Genomic DNA, 26,225 nt, shown 5'->3' on the forward strand with positions numbered 1-26,225 from the left:
GTCGCATTATAGACAACTCCTTTAATTTATTTCGGATATGAATTTATAGTATTTAATTTCTTTGAATTAGTTAATTTTTTTAGATTTAATAATTTTGATTCTATTCCATATGTGAAAACTTTTGTTATGTGATAAATTCAGGTAAATTTAAAGTTTAATGATTAAATAATTAGTTAGTATAACTTAATGGTTAAGTCTTTTTTCCAAGTATATTTATTTTGATTAACTCTTTTTTCCAAGTATATTTATTTAAATTGATATGCATTACCTCTTTTAATTCACATTATGAAAAATATATATAAATATTTATTAAATGACTAAAAATTATTTGTTTAGTAATTATATTTTGATTCCTTTTAAATAATAAGTTAAAAGGACTATTCTGAAATAAATATAGATTAGATGATATCAAACAATCCGTTAAAACCGTTAATATTTTTAATAAATTTATATAATTTAAATAAACCTATTTATAACTCTTTAATTTATAAACTTATTAATTTTAATGAAAAAATTTTGAATTAAAGGAAATATTAATAAAACACCTAACCTAAACGAGAAAAAAACAAAAAAAGAAGGCAGGGAATTCCTACTACTAAGAGCCTTCCTACCACGACCTTCGTCGCAGTCAACTTCCCTCTCTTTCACGCGGAGAATAAGAAGCCCGGTCTGGAATGATTTCTTAAACCCTTTCGACGCCCTTAGTTCTCTTGTTTTCATCTTGACAACCATTGGACAGAGATGTTCTGACCGCGGATTCACTGAGCTATTGCTGAACCAAAGATTTTTGCTTCGCGGCTACCGGGGGTTGTGTGTCCAAATTGATATTTTCCACCACGTTTCTGGTACGTCTCCGTGGGTTGTGTCCAAATTGATATTTTCCACCACGTTTCTGGTACCTCTCCGCTTTTTTTCCAGCAGGAGAAAACGCCTGTTTTGTATTATATAAAACAGTACATATAAACAGCATATTCCAGAAATTATCTATCGATATCAAGCTGTTCGGGATAATATCTATATGCGGCATTAAAAGCTGGCTCCATACCACATTATTTACAAAACTATATACCTCTGTTATACCCAGAGAGTGCTCATTATCAAACATTGTCATCTATGTGCAAAAGCATCAATGTGTCATTGTTTACATATTTACCATATACAAAAATGAAGGTCAAAAATGTATATTAAAAGATACTTATCTGTGTTGGTCCATTTTTGCTCAGGAAGGAAAGGAGAGAGTGTCCTACCTGGGCAGGAGGAGGCATCCAACTTCTATCCTCCTTGTCATCATTTTTATCTGAATGTGTAATCCTTCTGATGTATCCAGTAGACCCTTCTTTGACATCCTGTCTGCATTCTTGTTGTAGTCTCAGCTGATGTGTTGTATGGTGGATTCCTGGAATGTGGCCCATGGCTCTTGTATTCGACTTAGCTAGCCTTGCAGTGAATTCTGTTGTATATTGTTTTTTCCAATGATATGGTCAATGATACAATGGGAATCTCCATAGATTTGTATGTGTGGGATACCCATGAATTTTGTGAACCATATTAACCCCCACAAAGCAATGGCTTCTGCTTTCATGTTTGATCCCTCTCCCGCTTACTAGTGTATCCAAACCTCTTGGTCTTCAATATATTTAATCCAAACACCACACCCGCACCTCCCTCCTTGTGAAGCCCCATCAAAATAGTCTGCGGGGTATGCATTGCATGGAGCCATCCCCTTGTCATCCTTATTTTTGTGCGAATTGTGATTATCCTGACCAAAATTGATCCATCGATCTATGTGGCCAATAATCATATCTTCTCTCAACTTTAACCTTCCAAAGATAAACTGATTGTGCCATTTCCAAATCTCCCAAAAAACTGCCAAGGAGAGCATCCTCCATCTGGAGCATTGAGTACTCCACCATTTTTACCAGTTGGTTATGTTATTGTATTGGACATATGGAATATTCATATTTGCAGTAAAATGTTTCCATATACAGACAAAATATGGGCATTGTAGAAATAGATGTCTGATATCTTCGCCCTTGTTTTGACATAGGTAGCAGATCCTCGGCCCTTGTCGATTTCGCTTTTGTAGATTGTCCCCTTGTCGATTTCGCTTTTGTAGATTGTCCTAGGTAAGGTTTTTATTTTTCTATGTCAGCCACAGGAACATGATTAACTTGATAGGCAGATTCATATGCCAAAATTTGTAGAACCAACAACTTCCAGTGAGCTGCAGTTCTCTCATGCAAAGGTTAAAGTAGCTGTCCGCTACTTCAATCTCCGCAATTTTTTTTTTCCTGGTCCAATTGATCCTGCCTGCGGTCATAGCAAAAGCCAACACTTTTCATCATATCTATGATTCGGTTCCATTCCAGTTCCAGATGTCCGGTGAGTTCCAGTTGATTGGGCTCCTTCCAAATTGGTATGTTACCAATCCATTCCCGGATGACCTGGTTCCAGAAGAAGATGCCTCTGCTATTGAGAAGGTTTAATAACTCAACTGAAATAAGTGATTCTGTGCTCGTACCTAGGATACGATCCTTTCCCATAATAATCCGGTGTCCAGTGCCGAATTGCTAGCATATGTTCTGTAAGAAAAGCTCTTTAATCTTGTTAAAACTGCACCATATCTTCGATCCTTTTTTGTTGCCAATTGATCCCTGACGCATCCAGCATATAAAGTCTTTATTCTTGAGACATTTGAAGCGTATAATCTTACCCCATATGCCTTCACCAAAGATTCCCCGCCATAATGACTTTAACAATAGTGCCTAGGCAAAACGTCTGATATTTATGATGCCCCATCCTCCGAGCTTTTTCAGTCTAGCAATCTTCTCCAGTTTGACTAGGTGGAATTGAAGCTTTTTCTCGCCCCAGACCATATGTATTGTGCCATTATACGATTTAGTGAGTTTATAATGAGTTGCGGGATTCGAAATAAATGTGCCCAATAGATGCCCAGTTGGGTGAGCACCGACTGGGTGAGGGTTATACGGCCTCCCAGAGAGAGACACCGGTATTCCCAACCCCTGATTCTCTTATGAAAATGATCTACAAGCCACATCTAGTTGATATTCTTGTATTTACATGGCTTTAGGTGATATCCTAAGAATTTCATGCCCGTAGCGAGTGCTTCCGCTCCCACCCCGAAATTTCTCTGTATATATACTATGTCCTCTAAGTTGCATGATCCATATAGGATGGAGGATTTGAGGTCATTCATAAGTAGACCCGTGGCTCTCCCAATTTTTTTGAAGATTTGGGATAGTGTGAGCCATTTGTATCTGCTAATCATTCCCATTAACAAAATATCGTCTACAAAAAATTTGTGAGAAATAGAAATTTGTCTATTGATTTGTAATGCATCAAACTGACCTGCCACCACCGCTTTTTTAATATGCAGGCTTAGACCGTCCATAGCAAGTATGAATAAAAGGGGAGAAAGGGAGCAACCTTGTCTAAGTCCCCTCCCGGCTCCGAAAAAACAAGATGGATAACCATTTATTACCACAACGTATCTGACATTTGTGACGCATGCCATTATCCATTCAACTGCATTGGGCCTTATACCAATTTTATGTAGAACCATGCGCAAATATCCCCAATCTAAGCAATCGTATGCCTTTTTGAGATCTACCTTCATAACTGCAACATTCATCTTTTTTACTTGAATAGTGTGCAGGCACTCCTGAGGTATGGCCATGGTGTCATGTATTATTCTGTTATGGAGGAAACCATATTGTTCCGGGGATATGTACTTTGATAACGTTGCCTTCATCCATGTGGCGATAGTCTTAGAAATAATCTTATAAATAAGATTGCAGAGAGAAATGGGGCGAAAATCAGCAAAAGTGGTAGTCATTGCCTTCTTAGGGATGAGGGCAATGTAAGTAGAATTTATATGTAGATGTATATACCCCTTAATTCTTGTCTCTTCCACCATTTTTAGAAGGTCCTCCTGAAAAATGTCATAGAAATGAACAAAAAGTTCAACCGTCCAGCCATCTGGTCTCGGGCTTTTGTCACCCTTCAATGTTTTTATAACCTGAAACAGTTCCTCCACCATGACAGGCTTGTACAGCTCCTAATTCGCTGCCTCCTCAAACATCATAGGGTATTCACTTACCCCCCAGACTTGTGCCTCCCCGCTATCAAGTTCCTTGCGTCTATAGGCATGTTCAAAATGAGTGACCGCAAGATTAGCGATCTCCTGTTGCGTGCGCTAACAATTCCCTTAAGTGTCTGCTATCTCCCAAATGGTATTCACCTTCCTTCTGTGATTGGCATAACGATGAAAGAACTTAGTGTTCTTGCCCCCTTCCCGGATCCATATATCGCGGCTCTTTAAGCGCCATGTGATTTCCTTATGCTGAAGGATCTTCTTCTTCTTCATCTCGAGTGCGTGAATGTGTTCCTGCACTTCGACAGACGGGGATTGTGTGACCATATGGTCATGTAGCGGCACTAGGGCCTTTTCTATATCTGCCGGCTCCTGTTTTTGTAGTGCCTTTTTCTTTTGTTCCCATCTCTTAACCACTACTTTTAAGGCACGTAGCCTGTGTAAGATGTCCTCCATGGGGGATAGACCAACAGTTCTGTCTTCAGACCAGTGTGCACGGACAAGGTCCTCAAATTCATGGTCTTCCAGCCATACCCTGTTAAATTTAAACGACATACCAAATCTCGTATCCCCACGTCGCCATGAGAGAATAATTGGTCGATGGTCTGATATATAATTATTGACAATACAGGATTGCACATTGCCAATTTTTTCCACCATTTGTTCATGTAAAAGGAAACGATCCAATCTCTTTGCTATGTAGTTCATTCCATTCCTACCATTGTCCCAGGTAGGTGCACTCTTATATGGGCAAATGTCAACCAAATTGTGTTCAAAGATAATATCTTTGAGTTTTTGTGCCATTTGATCAATACTTCGGGAATGGCCCCAAACTTCATCTAGCCTAGTAGTGCAATTCAGGTCTCCAGCCAATATCAGAGAAATCGAATGTAAAATTCCCGATGCTACTATGTTGTTCCAAAAAAACCTCCCTTTCCCTGTAAGGGGTGTATACATTGAGAATATGAGTCCTCCTCGGGAGGCCTCTAATGCTTCCGACCAAGAAAATACTCGCTGAACAGGAAAAAGCCTTCATCTTAGCCCATCGGGGATCCCATAAGGCAGCCAAAACCCTCGACCTTCCGGTAGCATAAATAGCCACCATATACCAAGCAATGTTTTAAAACTCCGACTCCGACTTGGCCGAGCATCGACTCTGACTCGGTATCAACTCGGGTGGCTCGATTTCAATGACTCGGTCATTGTAAAAAATACATTAAATATTTTTTTTTTAAGAAAAAACATAATTTTAAAGATTTTCATTCATGTTTCCAAACGCACAACATTAGAATATAGATAGAAGACAACATATGATCAAAGTAGGCTCATGAATATATCCATTATATCAAAATGGCACCCAATGCATTGTCCAATACATACATGATGATGATATAGAGATCAAAACAAAAACACATAACCAAGGAGGCTAGAAATGGTCTCTACAACAAAAGTAAACTATGACCAGTACTATTGGCTACTGCTAGAGGAGCCAAGATCATCTGGATCAACCTCTGGATTAGAGTCAGACAGGGGGCCCCATGGCTCCTCCTCCTCATCATCTCCAACTGCAACTGTAGAAGTGGTAGCACTAGCAGGCTGTGCAACAGTTGCAAGCTGAGATAAACGAGATATGCGCTTCTGTCGTGGTTGAGCAGAGGAAGCGCCTACAACTGGAGGGCTTGCTGGCCTTGAGCTGGTACAAGTGGATCAGGATCTGCATTCAACTGAACATTATGTTCGAGTGATGCTATCGTCTCATAATCATAATCAATATCCTCATCAGAATGAAACTCTGCTGGATGACTCTCCACTACCCAATTTGATGTTGGATTAATGTCTTCCAACACAATGGGATCTGAATTAGGTTTTTTGTTCAGCAATTGGTTGCGTCTGAGCCGAAGGTTGTATTGGACATCGATTAGATCATTTAAGTGTTTTTGATCCAAACGGTTTCTCTTCTTTGTGTGAATCCTCTCAAAGACAGACCAATTGCGCTCACACCCAGTAGCACTACAAGTTTGACTCAAAATACGAATTGCAAACTTCTGTAATTTAGGACAATGGCTACCAAAAGCCTCCCACCATTGTGCTGCAAAAAACATAGCAGTGTAATGAGTTAGCTCAACAAAATTACAAATTACATCCAACTTTCAAATTATAAACGATTTAACAAAATAAGTATTAAGAATTTGAAAATTGAAATTTTTGTTTACCTGGCTCATCTGCTTCCCTTGCAATCTTTGCTAGGTTCTTCCCAAAGGTACCTGAGGCATTGCTAAAGTTTGTGGCTTGTCGGTGTATCTCCAACTGATCACACTCCAATGGGATCATGCGATCAATGCAGTCAATCAATCCATCTCTAACCTCCCCCTTCAAAGCTCCTGCCCGCCTTAGCTTTATAATCATACCGTGTATTCAAAAAATACCTAGTTGCATGTATAGGGCGATGGTGTTGGTTGTTCCATATTTCATCAATGATTGCCCAAATGGGCCCATACTTAGCCACTTTATCCTTGTATGCCCTTTTTATTTGCTCCTTTGCTTGATCCATAGCTTCATAAATAAAGCCCATAGCCAATCTTTCCCCATCCACCAATCGCAACACCTTAACTAGTGGCTCAACAAGCTTCACAATCTCTGCTGCCGTTCTCCAAAATATTTATTCATTAACTTTCTTTTTCAATTCTTTGCCTTCCTATTTGTTAGACCACTGGCTTTGATTCTCCATTGGGTTTGATTCCATTCTTGACTGGAAAATATCTTTTGCAAGTTTCTATGTTGTGAAAGCATAGATTGCAATTACAAAAAATGAGTAGCAAATTTAGTCATGGCAGGCCTAATAATATCCCTGCCCCCTGTGTGTTTCCTCATCAGGCTCAATATCCATGAATGATTGTAGATAAATTTTGTTATGCTTTTGGCATGATCTACAGTGTTTTTGACCCAATCTAATTTGCCAATATCCTCAAGCATGAGGTCTATGCAATGTGCAACACATGGTGTCCAAAAGATGGTTTTGTGTTTTTCCTCTAACAGTTTACCAACAAAGTTAGAGGCATTATCTGTGATGACTTGAACAACATTAGCCACCCCTACCTCCTCAACAACCTCATCCAATAGCTGAAACAAAAATTGTCCATCTTTTACTTTATCAAATGCTTCAACTGATTTTAGAAACATGGTTCCCTGTGGGCAGAAGATAAGAAAGTTTATGATGGTATGGTTCCTTTGATCAGTCCATCCACCTGACATGATGGTACATCGTGTTCTTGCCCATGAGTCCTTGAAATCTTTCAAATACTCATTAATGGAGACAATTTCTTTCTGCAAACGATACCCTCTTATCTCATGCATAGTAGGGCCTTTGAAGCCTTTTCTAGCACCATGTATGGCGTCAAACATAGACTCATAATATGGTGAACGGGAAGCATTGAAGGGGATATTGTTAAATTTGGACAACTAGGTCCAAACTCCATGTTCTGATGCTCAGATTAAGAGGCTAATATTTTTGTTGGATTCCTCTTTCTGAGAGGTGTAAAATCCATATAAAAATAGTCTTAATCCGATGAGCAGAACTTATATTTTGAATTTATTATTCTTAATAAATTATATGTGCAAGGTCAGCCAGTTTTGTAATGTAGGCTCACATGCCCAACAGATGTGTCACACACCCTCATTGATGGATATATATACAGGAAAAGTTGGAGAGAATTTGATCACAACACAACTCACATCTTCCTCTCTCATCCTAAAAAGTACGAGCTACCTGGAGGACGAATTTCAGCCACAGGTGGGAAGGACGAAGAGGATTTTTCTGCTGCTAGGGTTTCTGCTGCTAGGGTTTCGCAGAAGTTTGACCAGCGTTGACTTTGGTCAACGCTTGGTCCAAACAAGCTGAAAACTTGTGGGAGGTTCGATTTTTGAAGGCCGTACTACCTGGCACAAAAATCGAGGTCAAAGGGTTGACCATTTTGCTATTGCGTTGACTCTTAGCTTGCTGCCCCTGCGTTGACTTTTCAGGACAGCGTTGACTTTTGTAGAACTGACTTGGGTTGACTCATCTACTGGTTGGAGGGTTGTTGTGACACATGCTGGGCTGGCTGACCAAAGGAGACTTTGCTGGTTGAAGCATCCTGTTGACCGCCGAAACGAACACATACATTTTTCTTGTTTCTGATTTGTCTTCTGTAAGATCTGCTTATATGTTCTATCTGCATTTTGCTTATCTACTTGTATGATTGCTGTGAGAAAAGTGAAATTGCTCTTAGCATAGAACATCTACAAAACTTTACATGGTATCAGAGCTGAGGTGAAGACAAACTCTATCTATAGCAATCATCATCGAAGGAAATGGATTCCTCTAAGCTTGAATTCAGGGAGAATGACAAGCTGACTGGAAGTGATGACTTCCATGCCTGGAAGATGTTATTAGATCTCAAATTAGAAGATCATGATCTCCTAGATCATGTGACAGGGAAGATTCAAGAACCTCCATCAAATGCCTTTGCTGCTGTTAAACACAAGTATAAGAAGGGAGAAATCAGAGCAAAGCTGCTGATCAGGGAATCCATAAATAAGAGTCTGGTTGCCTACATATCTGAACTAGGCACATCCAAGGAGATGTATGACAAACTGATACTTATGTTCCGAGTAAACAATGTGAACCAAGTGCTATTTCTCAAGAACAAGTTGAAGAATATGAAGAAGGGCCGAGACGAGTCTATTCAAACTTTCTTTATGAAGTTGACCGAAACCAGGAACAATCTGCTAGCTATTGGGGAGACAATAACTGATCGTGAGATGGTTCTCACCGCACTTGGAGGACTTCCATATGAATGGCAAGTATTCACAACTACCATTCTCAACAATAATACCATCCCTAACTTAGATGAGCTTCTGTCTAGATGTATGCAAGAAGAAACAAGGATGAAGGAATTTGATAATGAAAGAAATGCTGCCTATGTTGCTCATTCCCGAAAGAAGAACTCTGGTGGTTCCAAGGACAAAGGAAGGACTAAGACTCAAAAGAAGAAGGGTAAATGTTTCACCTGCCATAGGACTGGACACTATGCTAGAGAATGCCCCTTCCAGAAGAATTCTCCCGATAGTGACGACAACAACAACAACCGAAGGAATGGGAATCGAAGAAATGACAAATCCAAAGGAAAGAGGAAGGCTCACTTTGAAGGAAACAATCCACCTTCTAAAAGGACCAGAAATACCAGGTATGAGGAGTCTAATGTTGTTAATAAAAGAAATGAGTATATTCTAATATCTGCTCTCTCAGCTGCATCTCCGCCCGACACTATGGATGTCTGGCTAATCGATAGTGGTGCCTCAAGACACATCACCGGATTCAAGGAAGCACTTTCTGACATGGTTGAAAGGGATACTAATCTAGAAATTATCCTTGGGGATAATGCCACTTATCCTGTGAAAGGGACCGGGACTGTGACTCTCCACTTGTCTCAAGGACAAGTCCTCCATCTACAAGATGTACTCTATGTACCCAAATTGAAGAAAAACCTTGTGTCTGTATCTGCCATGGAAGACAAAGGTTTCTATGTAACTTTCTCTGATGGAAAGGTACTCATGTGGAAGAAGAGCTTCAAGGAAGCTATCTCAATTGGTTTTAGAGTTGGTACACTCTACCAGGTTGGAGGGAGTCCGTTGGGAGCTATGACTTGTGATACTATCCGTCAAACCGAACTATGGCATCGAAGATTTGGACACCTTCATTACAAGGCTCTTCCCGAAGCAAGGAAGGTGGTGACAGGGATGCCTGATTTTGGAAATAATCATAAAGGTGTATGTAAGGGCTGTGCTGAAGGAAAACATACAAGGGGACCTTTCCCCTCAAGTGTCACAAAGACATCTGAGATATTGCAACTGGTCCATTCTGATCTTTCCGGTATGTTGCCTGTAACATCCCTGGGGGGATGTTCTTACTATATGACATTTACTGATGACTTCTCTCGCAAAACCTGGATATACTTCTTGAAGAAGAAGGATGAGGCTTTCATGTGGTTCCGTACCTTCAAAGCCTTGGTGGAAAATATGACCGGAAAGAAGATCAAGATTTTGAGGACTGACAATGGCACTGAATATAAGTCAAATGAGTTCAAAGACTTTTGCAGAGAAGCTGGCATTAAGAGGGAGACTACCACTGCATATACTCCTGAGCAGAATGGTGTTGCTGAACGCAAGAATAGGACTATTGTGGAAGCTGCCCGTGCCATGCTATGTGACCAGGGTCTTCCAAAGTTTCTGTGGGGAGAAGCTGCAAATACTGCTGTGTACATTCAAAACCGATGCCCTCATTCCGCTTTGGACTCCAAAACTCCCGAAGAGGTTTTCTCTGGTAAGAAACCTGATGTCTCACATTTTAGAATTTTTGGATGTCCTGTCTATTTTCATGTACCAAAAGAAAAGAGAAGTAAGCTGGATGCTACTGGGAAGAAAGGAATGTTTGTGGGCTACAGTGAGACTTCTAAGGCATATAGAGTCTATGTACCTGGTCAAAGGGAAGTAGAGATAAGCCATGATGTCACTTTTGACGAAGATGCTTCCCTGAAGAAAGTAGTAGATCTTCCTAGATCTGAAGAAAACCATGAAGAAAGACCTGGAAATCTGGAAGAACCCCAGGATGAGACTATGCCTGATGTTGAAGGGCCAATGGACCCTATTGATCCTTCCCCTTCTCTAGGAAAGAGGCCATCATGGCTCAGGGACACCCTCGAAGATGCTGAGGGTCATGCTGCCCCAAGGGGAACATTCCGAGAAAGCAAGAAGCCGTGTAGATACCAAGGGTATCTAGCTGCCATGAGTACTATTATACAATCTGAACCTGGATCTTTTGAGGAAGCCATCAAGCATCAAGTCTGGAAGGATGTTATGCATGAAGAATATGAGGCTATTATGAAGAATGATGTCTGGGATGTGGTCCCGAGACCGAAGGACAAATCTGTTGTCACCGCTAAATGGCTCTACAAGATTAAACATGGATCTGATGGGAGTGCTGAAAAGTTTAAGGCAAGATTTGTTGCCCGTGGCTTCTCTCAAAAGGAAGAAATTGACTATGACGATATATTTGCACCTGTGGCTCGATATACCACCATCCGATCCATCATAGCCCTTGCTGCTACGCAAGGATGGAGTCTTCATCAGATGGATGTCAAGACCGCTTTTCTGCATGGTGCAATAAAGGAAGAGGTGTATGTAGAACAACCTCTGGGATTTGAAGTTCAAGATCGAGACACTTATGTCTGCAGGTTGAAGAAAACCCTCTATGGGTTAAAGCAAGCACCCAGAGCTTGGTATGAGAGGACGGATAGTTACTTGATGAAGCTGGGCTTCACTCGAAGCAATGCTGATCCAAACCTTTACTTTAAGGTTGAGGAAGGAAAGCCTCTCATTCTAGTGCTGTATGTGGACGACCTCTTCCTGACAGGTGATGACCCTCTCATTCATCAATGTAAGAGGGAGCTTGCTGCTGAGTTCGAGATGAAAGACCTAGGACTGATGCACTATTTCCTAGGCCTGGAGGTCTGGCAGAGACCTGGAGAGATTTTCCTTTCTCAAGGAAAGTATATTGTGAAGCTTCTGGAAAGATTTGGGATGGTGGACTGTAAGTCCGTGTCGACACCAATGGAACTCAACTTTAAGAAGTTGAGTGGCAGCGCTGCAGGGCCTATCTTGGCCAATCCTACTGAGTATCGTCAACTCATAGGAGCTTTGATGTTCTTAGTGAACACCCGTCCGGACATATGTTTTGCAGTGAATACTTTGAGTCAACAGATGGTTGAGCCTCATCATTTTCACTGGGTTGGTGCCAAGAATCTTTTGAGATATCTTCGGGGCACGATAAACCATGGGCTGAGATACACTGCCGGGAGTGTGATACTCCGGGGATATACTGATGCCGATTGGGCTGGCAGTGTGGTGGATCGTAAGAGCACATCTGGATGCTGTTTCAATCTTGGTTCTGCTTCGATCTCATGGATGAGCAGGAAGCAGAAGTCGGTGGCTTTGAGCACTGCGGAGGCCGAATACATTGCTGCTAGTATGGCCTGTTGTGAAGCAATTTGGTTGAGGAAGCTCTTTAGTGAGCTGTTCCAACATGTGCTAGATACCACTGTAATACTCTGTGATAATCAGAGTGGGATTCGTATGACTGAGAATCCTGTGTTCCACGACCAATCCAAGCATATTGATATCAGGTACCACTTTATCCGGGATATGGTACAGCGAGGCGCCGTAAGGCTCGATCATATAGGAACTGATGAGCAGGTCGCGGATATTCTCACTAAGCCCCTGGGGAAGGTCAAGTTCCTAACCTTCCGTGAGAGTCTTGGTGTCGTGGAAAGACCCTATGATGTGGGTCCTGTTGGACGATGAGCTCTGGGAGCTCTGGGGGGCTTTGGGGATAGCTTCTCGGAGCTATAAGCACTCATAATGCTTCTGCCCCACCCTTGTGATTATTGAGCTGGTTCGCCACTCATTTAATCTGTGCCCCGTATGCATCCTACCCATTGAGTTCAGGGCTCATGGGAAGTACCTCTCATTTGGCCAATGAGGTGTGGAAAAGCTAGAGACTATTAGCAAAGACTGATGGACGCATCAGAGATTGCCGTACTCTCTATCTAGGATGGCATGGTCCAACCACTTGATCTGGGATCAAGATTTGTGAGGTCTGGGACCTCTGGACTGATTATGTCAGTCAGGGAATGATGTCTTTGTGACTGACCCACTTCTGTTCTGAAATAAAGAAGCCAGCAAAGCAAGTTTCGGCGGGATGACTCACGATGTTAATTGCACTAATAGATGGAGTTCTCCCTAGTTGAGAGGGAGTGTTAAATTTGGACAACTAGGTCCAAACTCCATGTTCTGATGCTTAGATTAAGAGGCTAATATTTTTGTTGGATTCCTCTTTCTGAGAGGTGTAAAATCCATATAAAAATAGTCTTAATCCGATGAGCAGAACTTATATTTTGAATTTATTATTCTTAATAAATTATATGTGCAAGGTCAGCCAGTTTTGTAATGTAGGCTCACATGCCCAACAGATGTGTCACACACCCTCATTGATGGATATATATACAGGAAAAGTTGGAGAGAATTTGATCACAACACAACTCACATCTTCCTCTCTCATCCTAAAAAGTACGAGCTACCTGGAGGACGAATTTCAGCCACACGTGGGAAGGACGAAGAGGATTTTTCTGCTGCTAGGGTTTCGCAGAAGTTTGACCAGCGTTGACTTTGGTCAACGCTTGGTCCAAACAAGCTGAAAACTTGTGGGAGGTTCGATTTTTGAAGGCCGTACTACCTGGCACAAAAATCGAGGTCAAAGGGTTGATCGTTTTGCTACTGCGTTGACTCTTAGCTTGCTGCCCTTGCGTTGACTTTTCAGGACAGCGTTGACTTTTGTAGAACTGACTTGGGTTGACTCATTTACTGGTTGGAGGGTTGTTGTGACACATGCTGGGCTGGCTGACCAAAGGAGACTTTGCTGGTTGAAGCATCCTGTTGACCGCCGAAACGAACACATACATTTTTCTTGTTTCTGATTTGTCTTCTGTAAGATCTGCTTATATGTTCTATCTGCATTTTGCTTATCTACTTGTATGATTGCTGTGAGAAAAGTGAAATTGCTCTTAGCATAGAACATCTACAAAACTTTACAGATATCAACATCATACCACCATCTACATATGTAATCACGAGTAGCCTCCTTCAATTCTTTCTTCCAATGGTCATCTAAAGTGGGCTGCAAAGTTCTACGAGCTTGAGGACCATGTGCATCTAATGGAGAGGAGGGTGTGACAGTGAAATAACTTTTGATATTCATATCACCCTTCTTTTTCATTTTACCCTTACCCTTTTCTTGAATAGACTCCAAAGAGGGAGGAACATATTGGAAGGGGTTGGATGCATCAGTACAAGGGATAGAGGAAGAACCCTCAAAATCAAAATGGGGGTTGGTAGCCATCATTTTTTGTATACCCCTCTTCCTCCCAATTTCAGCCTCTATTTCTTTTTGCCTAGCCTTTTCTTCTTTAAACTTCTCAAAATTGGCTAACAATTCCTTCCTAATCTCCCCAATTTCATCTGATTCACATGGAGTAATTTGGCCTCTAATCCCCGCCAAGTGTTGTTTCAGCCTATTAATACCTCCAGGACCTTCTTTAATTTTTCTATGGCAAAATTTGCAATGCATTTGACTGTCAACCATTTCAACATATGCCCAAGCAGCATCTTTCACTCTAGGTGCCATTTTTTGACATGGAAATAAAAGCAAAAAATCTGAAAATGAAAACAAAAAAAATAGCATCGCTTCAATGTTCACTTCTTACACAAAAAACACTCTTTTCAATTTCCAGATTTGCACATAAAAATTAATAAGCAAAAACAGATTTTTAGAAGTGAAAAAAAAACTCTAGGCACAAACTGCCTCCTCAAGGTTGCTCCAACAAACCAACTCTTCAATGCTGCTCCAAATGGCTGCCCAAGAAGCTCCTCACTCCTGCTACAATGCTTGCCCAAGACTCCTCACTGCTACTCCAAAAACAAACTCCACAACTCCTCACAAACTCTCACTCAAATTCTCACTCAAATACAATGAGATGGCTGTGAGGAAATGAGAGAGGTTGGGTGGATTTTATAGGGTTTCAGAGAGTGGAATGGACCCCAAATAACCTATAGGCAAAATAAAAATGGGTTTGGGGTCCCCCAAAAGCAAGTTAAAAAAAATCGTTGTTTTTAGCATTTTCGGGCCGTTATCACTGAACCGACTCGGACTCGGCCGAGTTGTTAGACAACCTGGCCGGCTCGATAATAACCTGGCCAGCCGAACCGGTTCGATGACCGAGTCGACCCTGTGAGGGCTTGACTCGGACCAACTCGGCCGACTCGGTTCCGAGCCGACCGATTCTTAAAATAGTGATACCAAGTAGGGAGCATCCGCCGGAAGTAGTCTATAGACTGAGAAGCCGAGTGCATAGTTTCTTGTATGAGGATAATAATAGGACAAGAAGAGAGGAAAAGCTCCTTGAGGGCGAGGAATTTAGGAAGGGCCCCCAAACCTTGAATGTTCATAGAAAGAATGGAATTCATGTAGGGCGTGAGGCGGGCATGGTTGCTCTAAGGGCCCGAGGAGAGATGGGGGATGATATAGGAATATCTATGAGAGAAGGAGAATTTGTTAGAGTAGTATTAGTTTGGCGGGGGCACCTCCTAAAATGTCTACTACCTCTGTTTTGTTTCCTTCTAACGGTAATGTTCCCAGCAGAGGATGGGTTGATGACCGGGGATGATGAGCCTGGTGGTTTGTGAATAGTGAGTGAATGTAGGTCAAGAGGCTTCCTTTGTAGTAAAAAATCTAGGTCGCTATCTATCGAGTTATTCGGTGAGGATACCAGAGAACTCGGAGAAATAGGCCTAGTAGGGGTCAAAGTAGGGTCGGTAGTAGAGGGGGAATGTTTACGTGCCTGCGTATACGTGACGAAAGATGTGGAGGGAATGTCGAAAGGTGGTCTCTGAGTCGGAGCAGAATCTAGGGGAGGCAGCACAGAGGTGGAGAGAAATTGGTTCTGATCCAGTTGGGGTGAGTCAGCAGCATTGTTTTAAAAAACGATCGAGTTGACTCTGACTTGGCCGAGTTAGACTGAGCCAATGCCTGGCCAGGTCGGCTCGGTGGTCGAAACAGAACGGTTGGCCGGGTCAACTCGGTGGCCGAAACGGAACGGCTGGTCGGGTCGGCTCGGTGGCTGAAACGGAATCGCTGGCTGGGTTGTTACCAAGCCAGCCATTGATTCGGTCGACTCGCTTGACTCGGTAACAACTCGATTGGCTGGGCTCTTTGACAAAAATCCTGAAGCATATTTGTCAAAAGTTGTTCCGCCTCCTACATATCAATGGTTGGGTTGTTGTTTATTGCATATTTATAGCCCTAAAGTAATCTATCGCTATGAGAAAGTTTTGAAAATTACAAGGTCGAAGTATAGTTATCCTAGTGGCATGAATTAGAAAACTGAAACAATGCATTGAACCATACAATGTTTTTAAAAAGGCAAACGTTCTGGCAATGGAATAATAAATACATATTTACCTCTGATTGTTCTGGAGCTTGACCAAAATTAAATCAAGGGTTTTCAGCCTTCATTAGGGGCAGAGAATTGGTATTATTGTTGTTGTAGTCTAGTGATTTTCCTTAGGCTGAGGCATAACAGAATCCTGCCATTGGTGGCTAAGTATGAAGTTTTTATTGGACAGTGCACCGGGTGCCATTATGATATAATGGATATATTCATGAGCTTACTGGTGGGCTCCAGTATTGTAGCAATAATGCTACAACTCCTGGAACTCCCTTCTTTAATTTTATCAACACGGTAGTTCGTAACAAACTTGGAAGCGACGGTGCTGTATGCACAAGTACTAGCTCTTGCCGCAGCTGTCACTAGGTCAGCTGGCACAAGTCCGCTAGGGGCTTAAGCCAACTTCTATGAGCTCTTAGAAGAAGCTTTTTAATTGATGGATGAAAGCTAACTCAAAGGAAGCTAATCTACTTGCGGAAAGAAACTGAAAGCCAAAAAGAAACGCAAACCCTAGCAAACCCTAATTCTACCAGCTAGTCCTACTGATGCAAAGATGAGAATGCAAACTACTGAAAGAGATGCCATTACTTCTATGAAGGTAAGATACATGTGTCTAGACTACCTCTACCTGAAGAAAATATCTTTTTGTATTTTTGAATAAGTTATTAGAATTATCATGCATGTGCTTTTAACTATTTTTGACTGTGCAGAGGTGGATCAAGGAGGAGAAATGCTTGGAAGAGGTCAGGAAGGTTCAGAGAGGGTCTAAGGAGTCCCCAACACCCTTCCAGAGAGTTTCACAGAGTTTGGCTATCAAGAACCCTCATTCGTGAGCTTCTACAGGAAGTCTGCAGGGGTTCTACAGGATGTTTAGGATTTCTACAGGATGTTCTGTAATTTTTCTACAGGATGTTTAAAAATTGGATTTTGGAGGATGGGTGAGTGAGGTAAGGTGCATGAATGGGTAGGGAGGCAGAGTAGGGGCCTGAAATGACCCAAGGACTGATGGTTGGAGTGGTGAGAGGGTGTGGAAAGCTAGCTTGACTTAAAGAAGGCTAAGACAATGGAGGAGCAATAAGGTAGGGTTACGTGGGCAGAAAGACAGTTGTGAGACGAGGAACCTCACTAGGAGATGGAGCAGCTGGCCTGGACGAAGCTTGGGTGAATGAGAGAGAGATGGAGATGCCCTGCACGGTGTACACTTAACTGAATCAACTAAGTCCTGCACACAATCGAAATCTTAGCTAATCTAGTCTAACTGTCAATGAAACAAATGAACAGCAGCTTTATTCATAAAGAGAACCATGTAAAACACTTAAGCAAAGAAGCATTTCAAAAGGCTTGAACGCATGATTAACTCCTACAAATGAAAACATTACACCAAAGATTGCATGGACAAGCAAACTAGTGTTTTTGTTGGGCAGCAAGGTCACCTTTGTCCCAACTCACGATCCCACTGAGGGAGAGGTAAGATCAGAGGTGCTTGAGCCCTTTTTCCAAGGATCCTTTATGTTATTAACCTATCAAATCAATCTGAATATGAAAATCTACTTTAATCATCAAAAACAACCTAAATAACAAAACAAGATTTAGATCTCAATGGCAGATTTTATTCTAAGAATGCAACAAAGACACATAAAGGTAAACAAAGGAGGTACTGGGCGCTTGAGATGGGCCCAACCCCAAGAGCTACAACCTCCTAAGAGAGATTTAGAGCTGGTGCAAAGTTGGATTCATCTTTATTGATCAAGAAATGAAGAGTTACATCAAAACTGTCCACAAGGAGAACTTGAAAATGAGCTGATAGCAAAACTAATCTATTGCCTCAAAATCGAATACAAACTAGCTAACTTCTGCCTACAAAATGACTAACCATTGACTAACTACTAGCTACAAAATGACTAACCACTAGCTAACCAAAATGAGGCCCTAAGCCTTCTTATTTATACAAATTGAGGACCCAACAGTCCTCCTAAACTTTAGGGACTCGGCTGCCCAAAACTTGTAGTTAACAATAGTCCTACTTGACTTGCTTGGCTGCCCTTGTGCTAATTGATTTGGTGGCCCTTGAACTCTGAGCTGATGATGGAGAATTCGAAGTAAGGGCCCATAAATGAAGGGAACACCTTTCTAAAATTACTCTCCACGAATTTGGCTGCCAAGTGTTCATTTCAACCATTGACTTTGTCTCCAAATTGACCAAAAAGGCTACACAAAGCACACATTAGACTTGTTGGAATAATGACTAACCCAATTCACTCTATTAGCATAAATATAATCAAAGATATGCGATAAACTAATGAGAATGGTGGATTAAGTCGAATTAGGAGGTTGAATGAGCCCAAATAATTATCCATTTTTGGGGCTCATCACTTACTTTGATCATATGTTGTCTTCTCTCTATATTCTAAAGCTTTGTGTTTGGAAACATGAATGAAAATCTTTAAAATTATGTTTTTATAAAAAAATAAATATTTAATGTATTTTTTACAACGACCAAGTCATTGAAATCAATCCGACCGAGTTGATACCGAGTCGGAGTCGGAGTCGACCCTCGGCTGTTTTCGAGTTGGAGTCGAAGTTTTAAAACATTGGTCAGTAGTAGTAGGGGAGCCAGAGTGTTCCGACGTCCAAGGGGATGAGGGAACATGAATGGGAATAGACACGTCATTTACTAAATGGGGAGGTAGGTCAGAAAAAAAAAACAGTGCAGGGTGATTAGGATTACCTGTAAACGGATGCTTGCCACCCCGAGTGGCGTTCTTTCCTCGACACGAGCTGTAATATTCAGACCTGGCCTCTGCCCTGTTCATGGAGTTTGGCCGGTGACGACCCTGTGAAAAACGCCAACCACCCTTTCCTTTAGGACAATGTGCCATAAGATGGTCAGTCTGATGGCAGATAAGGCATCTAAAAGGAATTCCCCAAAAGTCCAGACGCTGTTGAAGATTGGTGTCCTCCCATCTCAATTCAATATCGTCTAGGAATGCCTCGCAGAAATCCTTCTCGATTAAGATCCACGCAACTCTTTTCTCCCTGGCTCCTAGATATCAAGGGTCGACGTAGACGAATTTCCCTATGGCGTTTCCGATATCTGTAAAACCTTCCTTAGTCCAAAATTCAATTGGAAGTCCCGGTAGCTTGACCCATATGAGCTTGTTTTTGGGCGTCTGCGTCAAATGATTAAAGCCCTTGTACCAGGAGTGTAGAGCCAGGAAACTGCATCCCTTCACCCATGGAAACGCCAATATTTTCTGTAAATCTTCCGTTGTAGATGTACACTCGAAATTTACCTCTCCATTTTAACTGGAATTATTTGCGAAAAGGATAGTTTCTTTGACCTTTCTTCCTCGTGAACAGATACAGACCTTTCCTTCCAGATCTCGATCTCGATGCTTGTCCTCAATAGAACCTGTAAATCCATGTACTCCAACCGCCTGTGTTCACTGTAAATCCCTGTACTCCAACTGCCTGTTTCTCACTCGATCTCGATGCTTGCCCGCGATATGGTAGATCGAATGCATTGAGTTTTCAATTGACAAACTATAAACTGATAGAGTAGATCTGCGGACAAGCAGTTGCACCAGATACACAAAGACTACCACCAGTGGAATGCCAGTGATCAAAATTCTGGCTATCTCTGTTTACGAGCTTTGCAACCCGTGATTTTCTTCTACCGACACTATTTAGCTCTGAGATCGATCTTTCTAGCCCTTCCCTAGGGCAAGGTGGGAATCATAAGGGTAAGACAGTAGCAAGGAGGCACTCATTACTAAACTTTCATTACATTGCTATCATTCCCTGGAACAAGGCTTTCACACCAATTCCAACTGGACTAAGGTAGAAACCATCTGCTAGCTTACTGATACAAGGCTTCCTTGCCAATTCCAACCAGATAAAAGTATAAGCCATTTGCTAGCTTGTCGCTTCAGCAAGTGAAAAATCAGACTGATTAAATTAAATTATGATCAAACTGCAACTCATAACACACGAAACCTGCCGGCTGAACTCAATCGAGCTTGAAGGTACCTCTTGAATTCGCTCCCCAGTTTTATACGAACATTGAAGTTAGAGGGAACATTGCATGTCTAGGAAGATTCCCTCTGAACTTTTATAGTATTTTAAAATTTTTTACTGCTGTTCGTGTCTGTTAGGAGGATTCCGCCCTGGACTTTTGTTGCATGTTTTACCGCTGCCTGTGTATGTTAGAAGGATTCTCTCTGGACTTTTGTTGTTTGTTTTACTGTTGCCTTTATCTGTTAGAAAGACAGTTAACTGTAATTTTTTGTTCTTTGATATGTGTTTCATTCGGGTATGGTTTTTTTTAGCTCATATCATATGTGCTAATGAATGCATGCAATTTTATATGTACAGGTTTGAATTTTGAATTTTGTATTTTCTTCAACATATTGACAAATTTTATCATGTCCCATTCCAAAGGGAAAAACAAGAATTTCATTTACTTACCCAATGAAAAACTGCAGACCAAAATGTGTTAATCTGTGGATATTTAAATTGTTGTATAGTAGGTTTTTTCTAGGGTTTACACAATTAAATATTTGTATGATGTCAATGATGGTTTGCCTGGTTGGTGGGAGGGCGCATTAGTTTCATCGTAATAAGAGAAAGCTAGTTCGAGAATGAAACTGTTGATTGTAGGGGTTTTTATAAGGTTTGCATTATTTAAATTGTTGTTTGATAAGGATTTTCAAGGTTTGCATTCATCCATGGAATTTGTCCCTGTGAATAAGTTGATAAAAGTCTCTAGTGTGCACCTCTGAATTTTGTATTTGATTCTATAATCTGGTCCGTTTATATAACTAATTGTTGTTTGTTTGATAATTTTAATGTGGATAGGGTTTTTTTGAGCTGTGAAATAATGAAGGTGAAGATTATATCACGTTCAACAGATGAATTTACAAGGGAACGGAGTAACGATCTTCAGGTAAGCATAAGTATATTTGTTTGGACTCTTTAATTTTGACTCTTGACTTTCCATTGACAAGTAATTTATGATATATATGGTTGGTGTTGGAATTTCTAAGTTTAATTGTTAAAAATCCTTCATGTACTATTTGATTTATTTCGCCTACTTGTTCTGTTTAATTAACAAGTGACTTACCATGTAAATACTGAAAATAAATACAAGTACATGCTCAATACATTACAGATCATCAACTGAAGGAAAAACAAGCACACAAGTGACACTGTTGTTTTTGGACTAATGACCTCGGAAAAACCCAATGCGGGAAAACTAGTGTAGCTATCTGAGGGTTTTATTATTAAGCAGTTTCAGAATACAATCTGGGTGCTAAACCGACTCACCCAACAGAGAATGATCTCGGTAGTAGTAGCTCACAGTCGGAGACAGATATTCCGGCTAAAACCCCAGATGAACAATCCCACAACTCTCAGCTCCAATCTGCCCCACGAAATCTCCAGCGTTTGCCTCTGGGGACTGCGTCAGCCTTTCTGGCCCAGCATCACCCCAACTCGCCTTGCGTCAGCCTCTAGAGCCTCTGCGTCACCCATGCTGGCTCTCTCTGGCACTGCGCAGCTCTTGGTTGCTTTTGCATGGGCCCTGACTGGCTCTGCATGGCCTCTAGCTGGCTCTACGTCCCTCTCTCCTGGCTTCTGCGATGATGCTCTTGATACCCTCTCTGCCTCTCTGCTTCTGTATTCACTGCCCCTCAGCTGCAACTCTGTTCACTCCTTCGATTTCCTCAGCAAGCCCTGTCCCAGAAAATCGAATTCTTGATCAACTCGGTGTGTTCTCCAAGTGACCCTCAAGCCTTCTCTTATACTTTTCTCATTGACAATTCAACTACCGAGATTAAGTCCCTAATCAACGACTAAGATTAGATCTGGCTTGATCCACGACTTTTGGACCATTCTAACTCAGTTTTATATTACTTCACATTAATATATTATTTTCCCTAAGTTTAGACTTAGGGACTCCATTAAAAATATTAATTATTTTAATATCTCCCAAACTGGTTAGATTCTGCCCAAACCATTTCTGGGTCTTGGAGATCTCATGTGCTTTAGGCTCTTCACCAATTTTTGTAGCTAGAGCACATCCGATGCTACCCCAAATCAACACTCCCTCTTAGCGAGGACTGTGCTCTAGTAATACTCCTTACTAAGCATCACCCTGATCATCTGACATTGGTCCCTGTGCTGATGCTTGACTTGCTGCCCAACATCCTCTGCACTGCTGCATCATGTACTGCTACCCATGGCCCTGCCACTGCCATTGCTGCATCTGTACGACAACTCCCTTTGCATCCGTGTTGCTGCCAATGGTCCTGCCACTGCCACTGTTGCATCTGCACTGCAACCCCTCTCATCATGTTGCATCGTGCTGCCCATAGCACTGCCACTACTAACTGCTGCAATGCAACTCAGTTATTGAGAAGTAAGTAATTGATCTCCCAACTCTGACATCTCCGTCAGGCTAGAAACTGTTGGACACCTAATTCTAAGGGTTAGTGTGGAAGCCGAATAGACTAAGGAAGTCCAAGAGACCTTGGGATGTGGAACCCAATGGTCACACCATGTACTATAAATGTATACCATTTGTTAATAATAAATGTACTCTCATGTTTTATCTTTCATACTCTTTCTGCCATGTGTGTGTTTAACATGGTATCAGAGCAGGCCTATTCCTGCCCTTCATAATTACTTTGAGCCATCTGTTTTATGGCCTTTCTGTGCAGGTCAGTTCTGCATTTCATGAATGTTTTATCAGCCATATTTTAGCTGCATTCTCTGTGCACAATTCCCCAAATAGAAAAATTCTGACATACCTCACGCTAACGCTTCCACTGGTTTGACATACCTGCTCCTGTCGCTGTTGGATACCTGCTCCTGCTGTGGAAAATTGTGCATTGAGACTGTTATATGAGCCACTGTGTTGTTTGCACACTGCTCCTCTGTCTACGCTCAAAGATTCACAGTCACGCCATCATTACGCGTCGTTGTATTTTGTTGAACCCTTTAAATACTGTATCAAAATCTATTTTCTTCATATGTTGTCAACTCCGCAGTTTATATACTCCCAATTGTGTTAAACAATACAACCGATGGCTAGTGTTAATACCATTCCATTGAATACTGCCATACCAGTCCTCGCCTCCTCCCATACACTGTTGAATGCTATTATATCTACGTTGTTGAATGGTATAATGTTGCCTGTGTTGGACGTTGTCCATTACCATTGATACGCAGTTTATATTAAGGTTGCTAGATTCTTTCCACGAATGTGTATAGTTATGGTTGATCCCAGATGACTCAATGAAAATTTCTCCTCCGCACTGAATTTGCAGCCTACTACAGCGAATTCTTGGTGATGTATTGCCTGTAACCTTGTTTGGGAGACTTGAAGATTTCTTACTGTCTTTGCCTACAACCCTCGACCCTCCACACTACATTGCTGCTCCAATTGATATGTTGTGGGGAACCATTAAAGATCTACGCAAGACCAAACGTTACATCCTTTGTTGCAATTAGACTGCTGGATCGTCAAAATTCTATCTAAGGAGCGGAAAGATGCATTTGAAGGAATGCACGCAAAGGTTGTCTAGGATTGACACAATGTGGAGCAAGAACTGAATCGACTCATTTGATTCAAAATCTAGTTTTGTTGGTAAAATTGTTTTGCACTAAACATTTTGAGATTTCTTGCTATATACAATATTTGGAATGGTATATATTAAATTGAACATTGAGAATTAAAAGTGGCGTTGATTCATCTTCATTTGACTCAACTGCTCTTCCAATTGAATTTTATATGTGCATTGAAACAAGTGTAATATTGGGCATTGAATGGAGTATGTTGTTGAAACAATGAGTTCAATCTTTATGATGGCTAGAGGGTCGATATAGCATCCCAAATGCTACACAATGAGCAACCAATTGTTGTGGGTCAAATCTTATTGCGCAAAGATTTTGGTTGTGCATACACAGTCCAGTAAATAGAAAAATATCAACCTATTTTCTGTTGATTTTTTGAGACTTGTCTCTAAGGGCTCCGTGTTAAGCTGCTGAAGAGAAGCGAGGATCTACACTGCAATGAAATCCTTGTAATAAGTTCACTTGCTAAGGAACCATTATCACTGTCCTATCGTTAATACTGCCCTCGCAACCCATCGTCGTGAAGGCCAAGCTTAGAAGATCAAGGAGGCAGTTTGAGACAAATGTCTCCCCCATAATCACCAAAAATATGTTTCATTCCTTTTCACCTTCCCAGATTTTAATTGCAAAGACATTTGTCATTAGTTGCTCCCAGTGCATACCAACATTGTTGTTAGCGAATGAAATACTGGATTGAGCTTCAACAGATTGATGTATTGGAAGTTATTATAGAATGTTATATTGACTTCTCATCATCTTAGAGATGGTTGGTTTCTTCAATATCTTTATCCAGTGCTCATCAATTCAACATATATATCTCACATAGTTCTAAAAGATACATTGATCACTGTATCACAGAAAGATGAAGGTGGATGTTATAGTTTTGTATCTGTAGTGTGTTTGGAATGGTTTGTAATGGCCATTGCAGTGCACATGGAAGGATGAAGATTAATTTGCTGGTTAAGGATGTAGCCCTCAATAATCGTGGGATGGCTTTCATGTAAAATATATAGAATAAAACGGCCTTGATTGAAAGAATAATCAAGAGACATGTCAGCTGAACTGTACAATATCATTCATATGAAGTTCATATTGTTGAACCCAGGCCATATCTGTTTTGACAGCTCTATATAAAGTGAAATAGTGAATAACGCAACAGTTTCTCCACCAGATCTCGATCATCATGACCAAGAGTTATAGCATGTGGGGTTTTCGATATTTGAACTAATTTGGAGATTGGAGACTATTGAGAGCTTCTTTGTCTTGGCATTGTATTAGAGTTTGGAGTGCGTTGAGGTCCTCATTGTTTTACTATCTTTTTGAGGTTAAAAAGTGGCTCCAATTGGTGCAATATTAGAGTCACTGGACAATCTAATACTCTCTACTATGGATAATACAATCAAAATCAGCAAGGATTTTCTCACTGATATTCACAGTTGTTTACAAGATGTACATGACAAGATTGAATTTTTGCAGCTTGAATCTCAACTACAGCAGGAAGAATTACAACAGTGGAGTCATCATTATGAACTTGTTTCTGTTCAGAACATTGAAACAGTCTCTCATAAGCAGCAAGTTCATTCAGATCCAGTGCCCAATAAAGCAGCAGTCGTACATGCAGATGCAGAAATTTGGTCTGCACTTCCCAAGTTGGTCATCAGACCTTGGGAAGAGCTTGTCTACAACAAGCACAGAACTGGTTTTGGATATGACAAGGACATGTCCTTTCATATTCCATACTACTCCAAACCAATCCAATTTCAAAGTGCTGGATTTCTTCAGGACAGTTCATCTTGATTCTTCACCTGCTCCTCATGACAACACCTTCAGCTGTTTCAGATTCTGATTCTCTTCCACAACAGCCATAACAGATTGTGAAATGCCAACACTGTGACTGAGTTGGCCATCTGAAAGATCACTGTTTTGATCTTCATCCATGTAAGCACTGTCATAAAACCAGTCATTCTTCAAACAGATGCTTCAGAAACAAACCTCCTGCAAGAACAAAGATTCATCTTGGATGGATCGCTTCTTGGCAATGGGCATCAACAGCCAAGAAGATATTCCAGTGACATGTCAGAACTTGTTCTAGAGTATTGAACAGTCTTGCAGTTGATTTTTCTCCATCATCTCACCTTGTATCTAACAGGGGGGAAATGATGGTCATCTACAAGCTTCAAAGCCACATCAAGCGAGCCTGAGCCACAACCTGCGATACTAGATTCAAAGTTGTAGCCAGAGACAAAGATGCCCCTGAGCATGCCTTCAATTGGTAATTTGGGACACTTCCTCTAGTAGAAGACTTCAGCTTCTTGTCAGTTTCGGAAGAATTCCAGGAATAGAATTGGGGACACTTCCTCTAGCAGAAGACTTCAGTTTCT

General features: G+C 41.2%; 1 protein-coding gene across 4 annotated transcripts in view; it reads left to right on the forward strand.

Annotated features, from left to right (window-relative positions):
• The first annotated feature begins 607 nt into the window (after nt 1-607).
• LOC149197264 (uncharacterized) overlaps nt 608-26,225 on the forward strand; it is a 208,169-nt gene continuing 182,551 nt past the window's right edge. For 2 of the 4 annotated variants that reach the window (XM_089405799.1, XM_089405800.1), the window contains exons 1-2: nt 608-845; nt 21,067-21,154. In XM_089405799.1, coding sequence (XP_089261925.1) covers nt 21,089-21,154 — 66 coding nt within the window. In that variant the 5' untranslated portion in view covers nt 608-845; nt 21,067-21,088. Of the gene's footprint in view, nt 896-21,066; nt 21,155-26,225 lie in introns of all 4 variants that reach the window. The other 2 variants (XM_089405801.1, XM_089405802.1) reach the window with 2 other exon arrangements.

Source organism: Pinus tabuliformis, chromosome 2_2 (assembly GCF_031772625.1).
Source record: "Pinus tabuliformis cultivar Carrire ecotype Pingquan chromosome 2_2, CPIR1, whole genome shotgun sequence".
NCBI classification, from domain to species: domain Eukaryota; kingdom Viridiplantae; phylum Streptophyta; class Pinopsida; order Pinales; family Pinaceae; genus Pinus; species Pinus tabuliformis.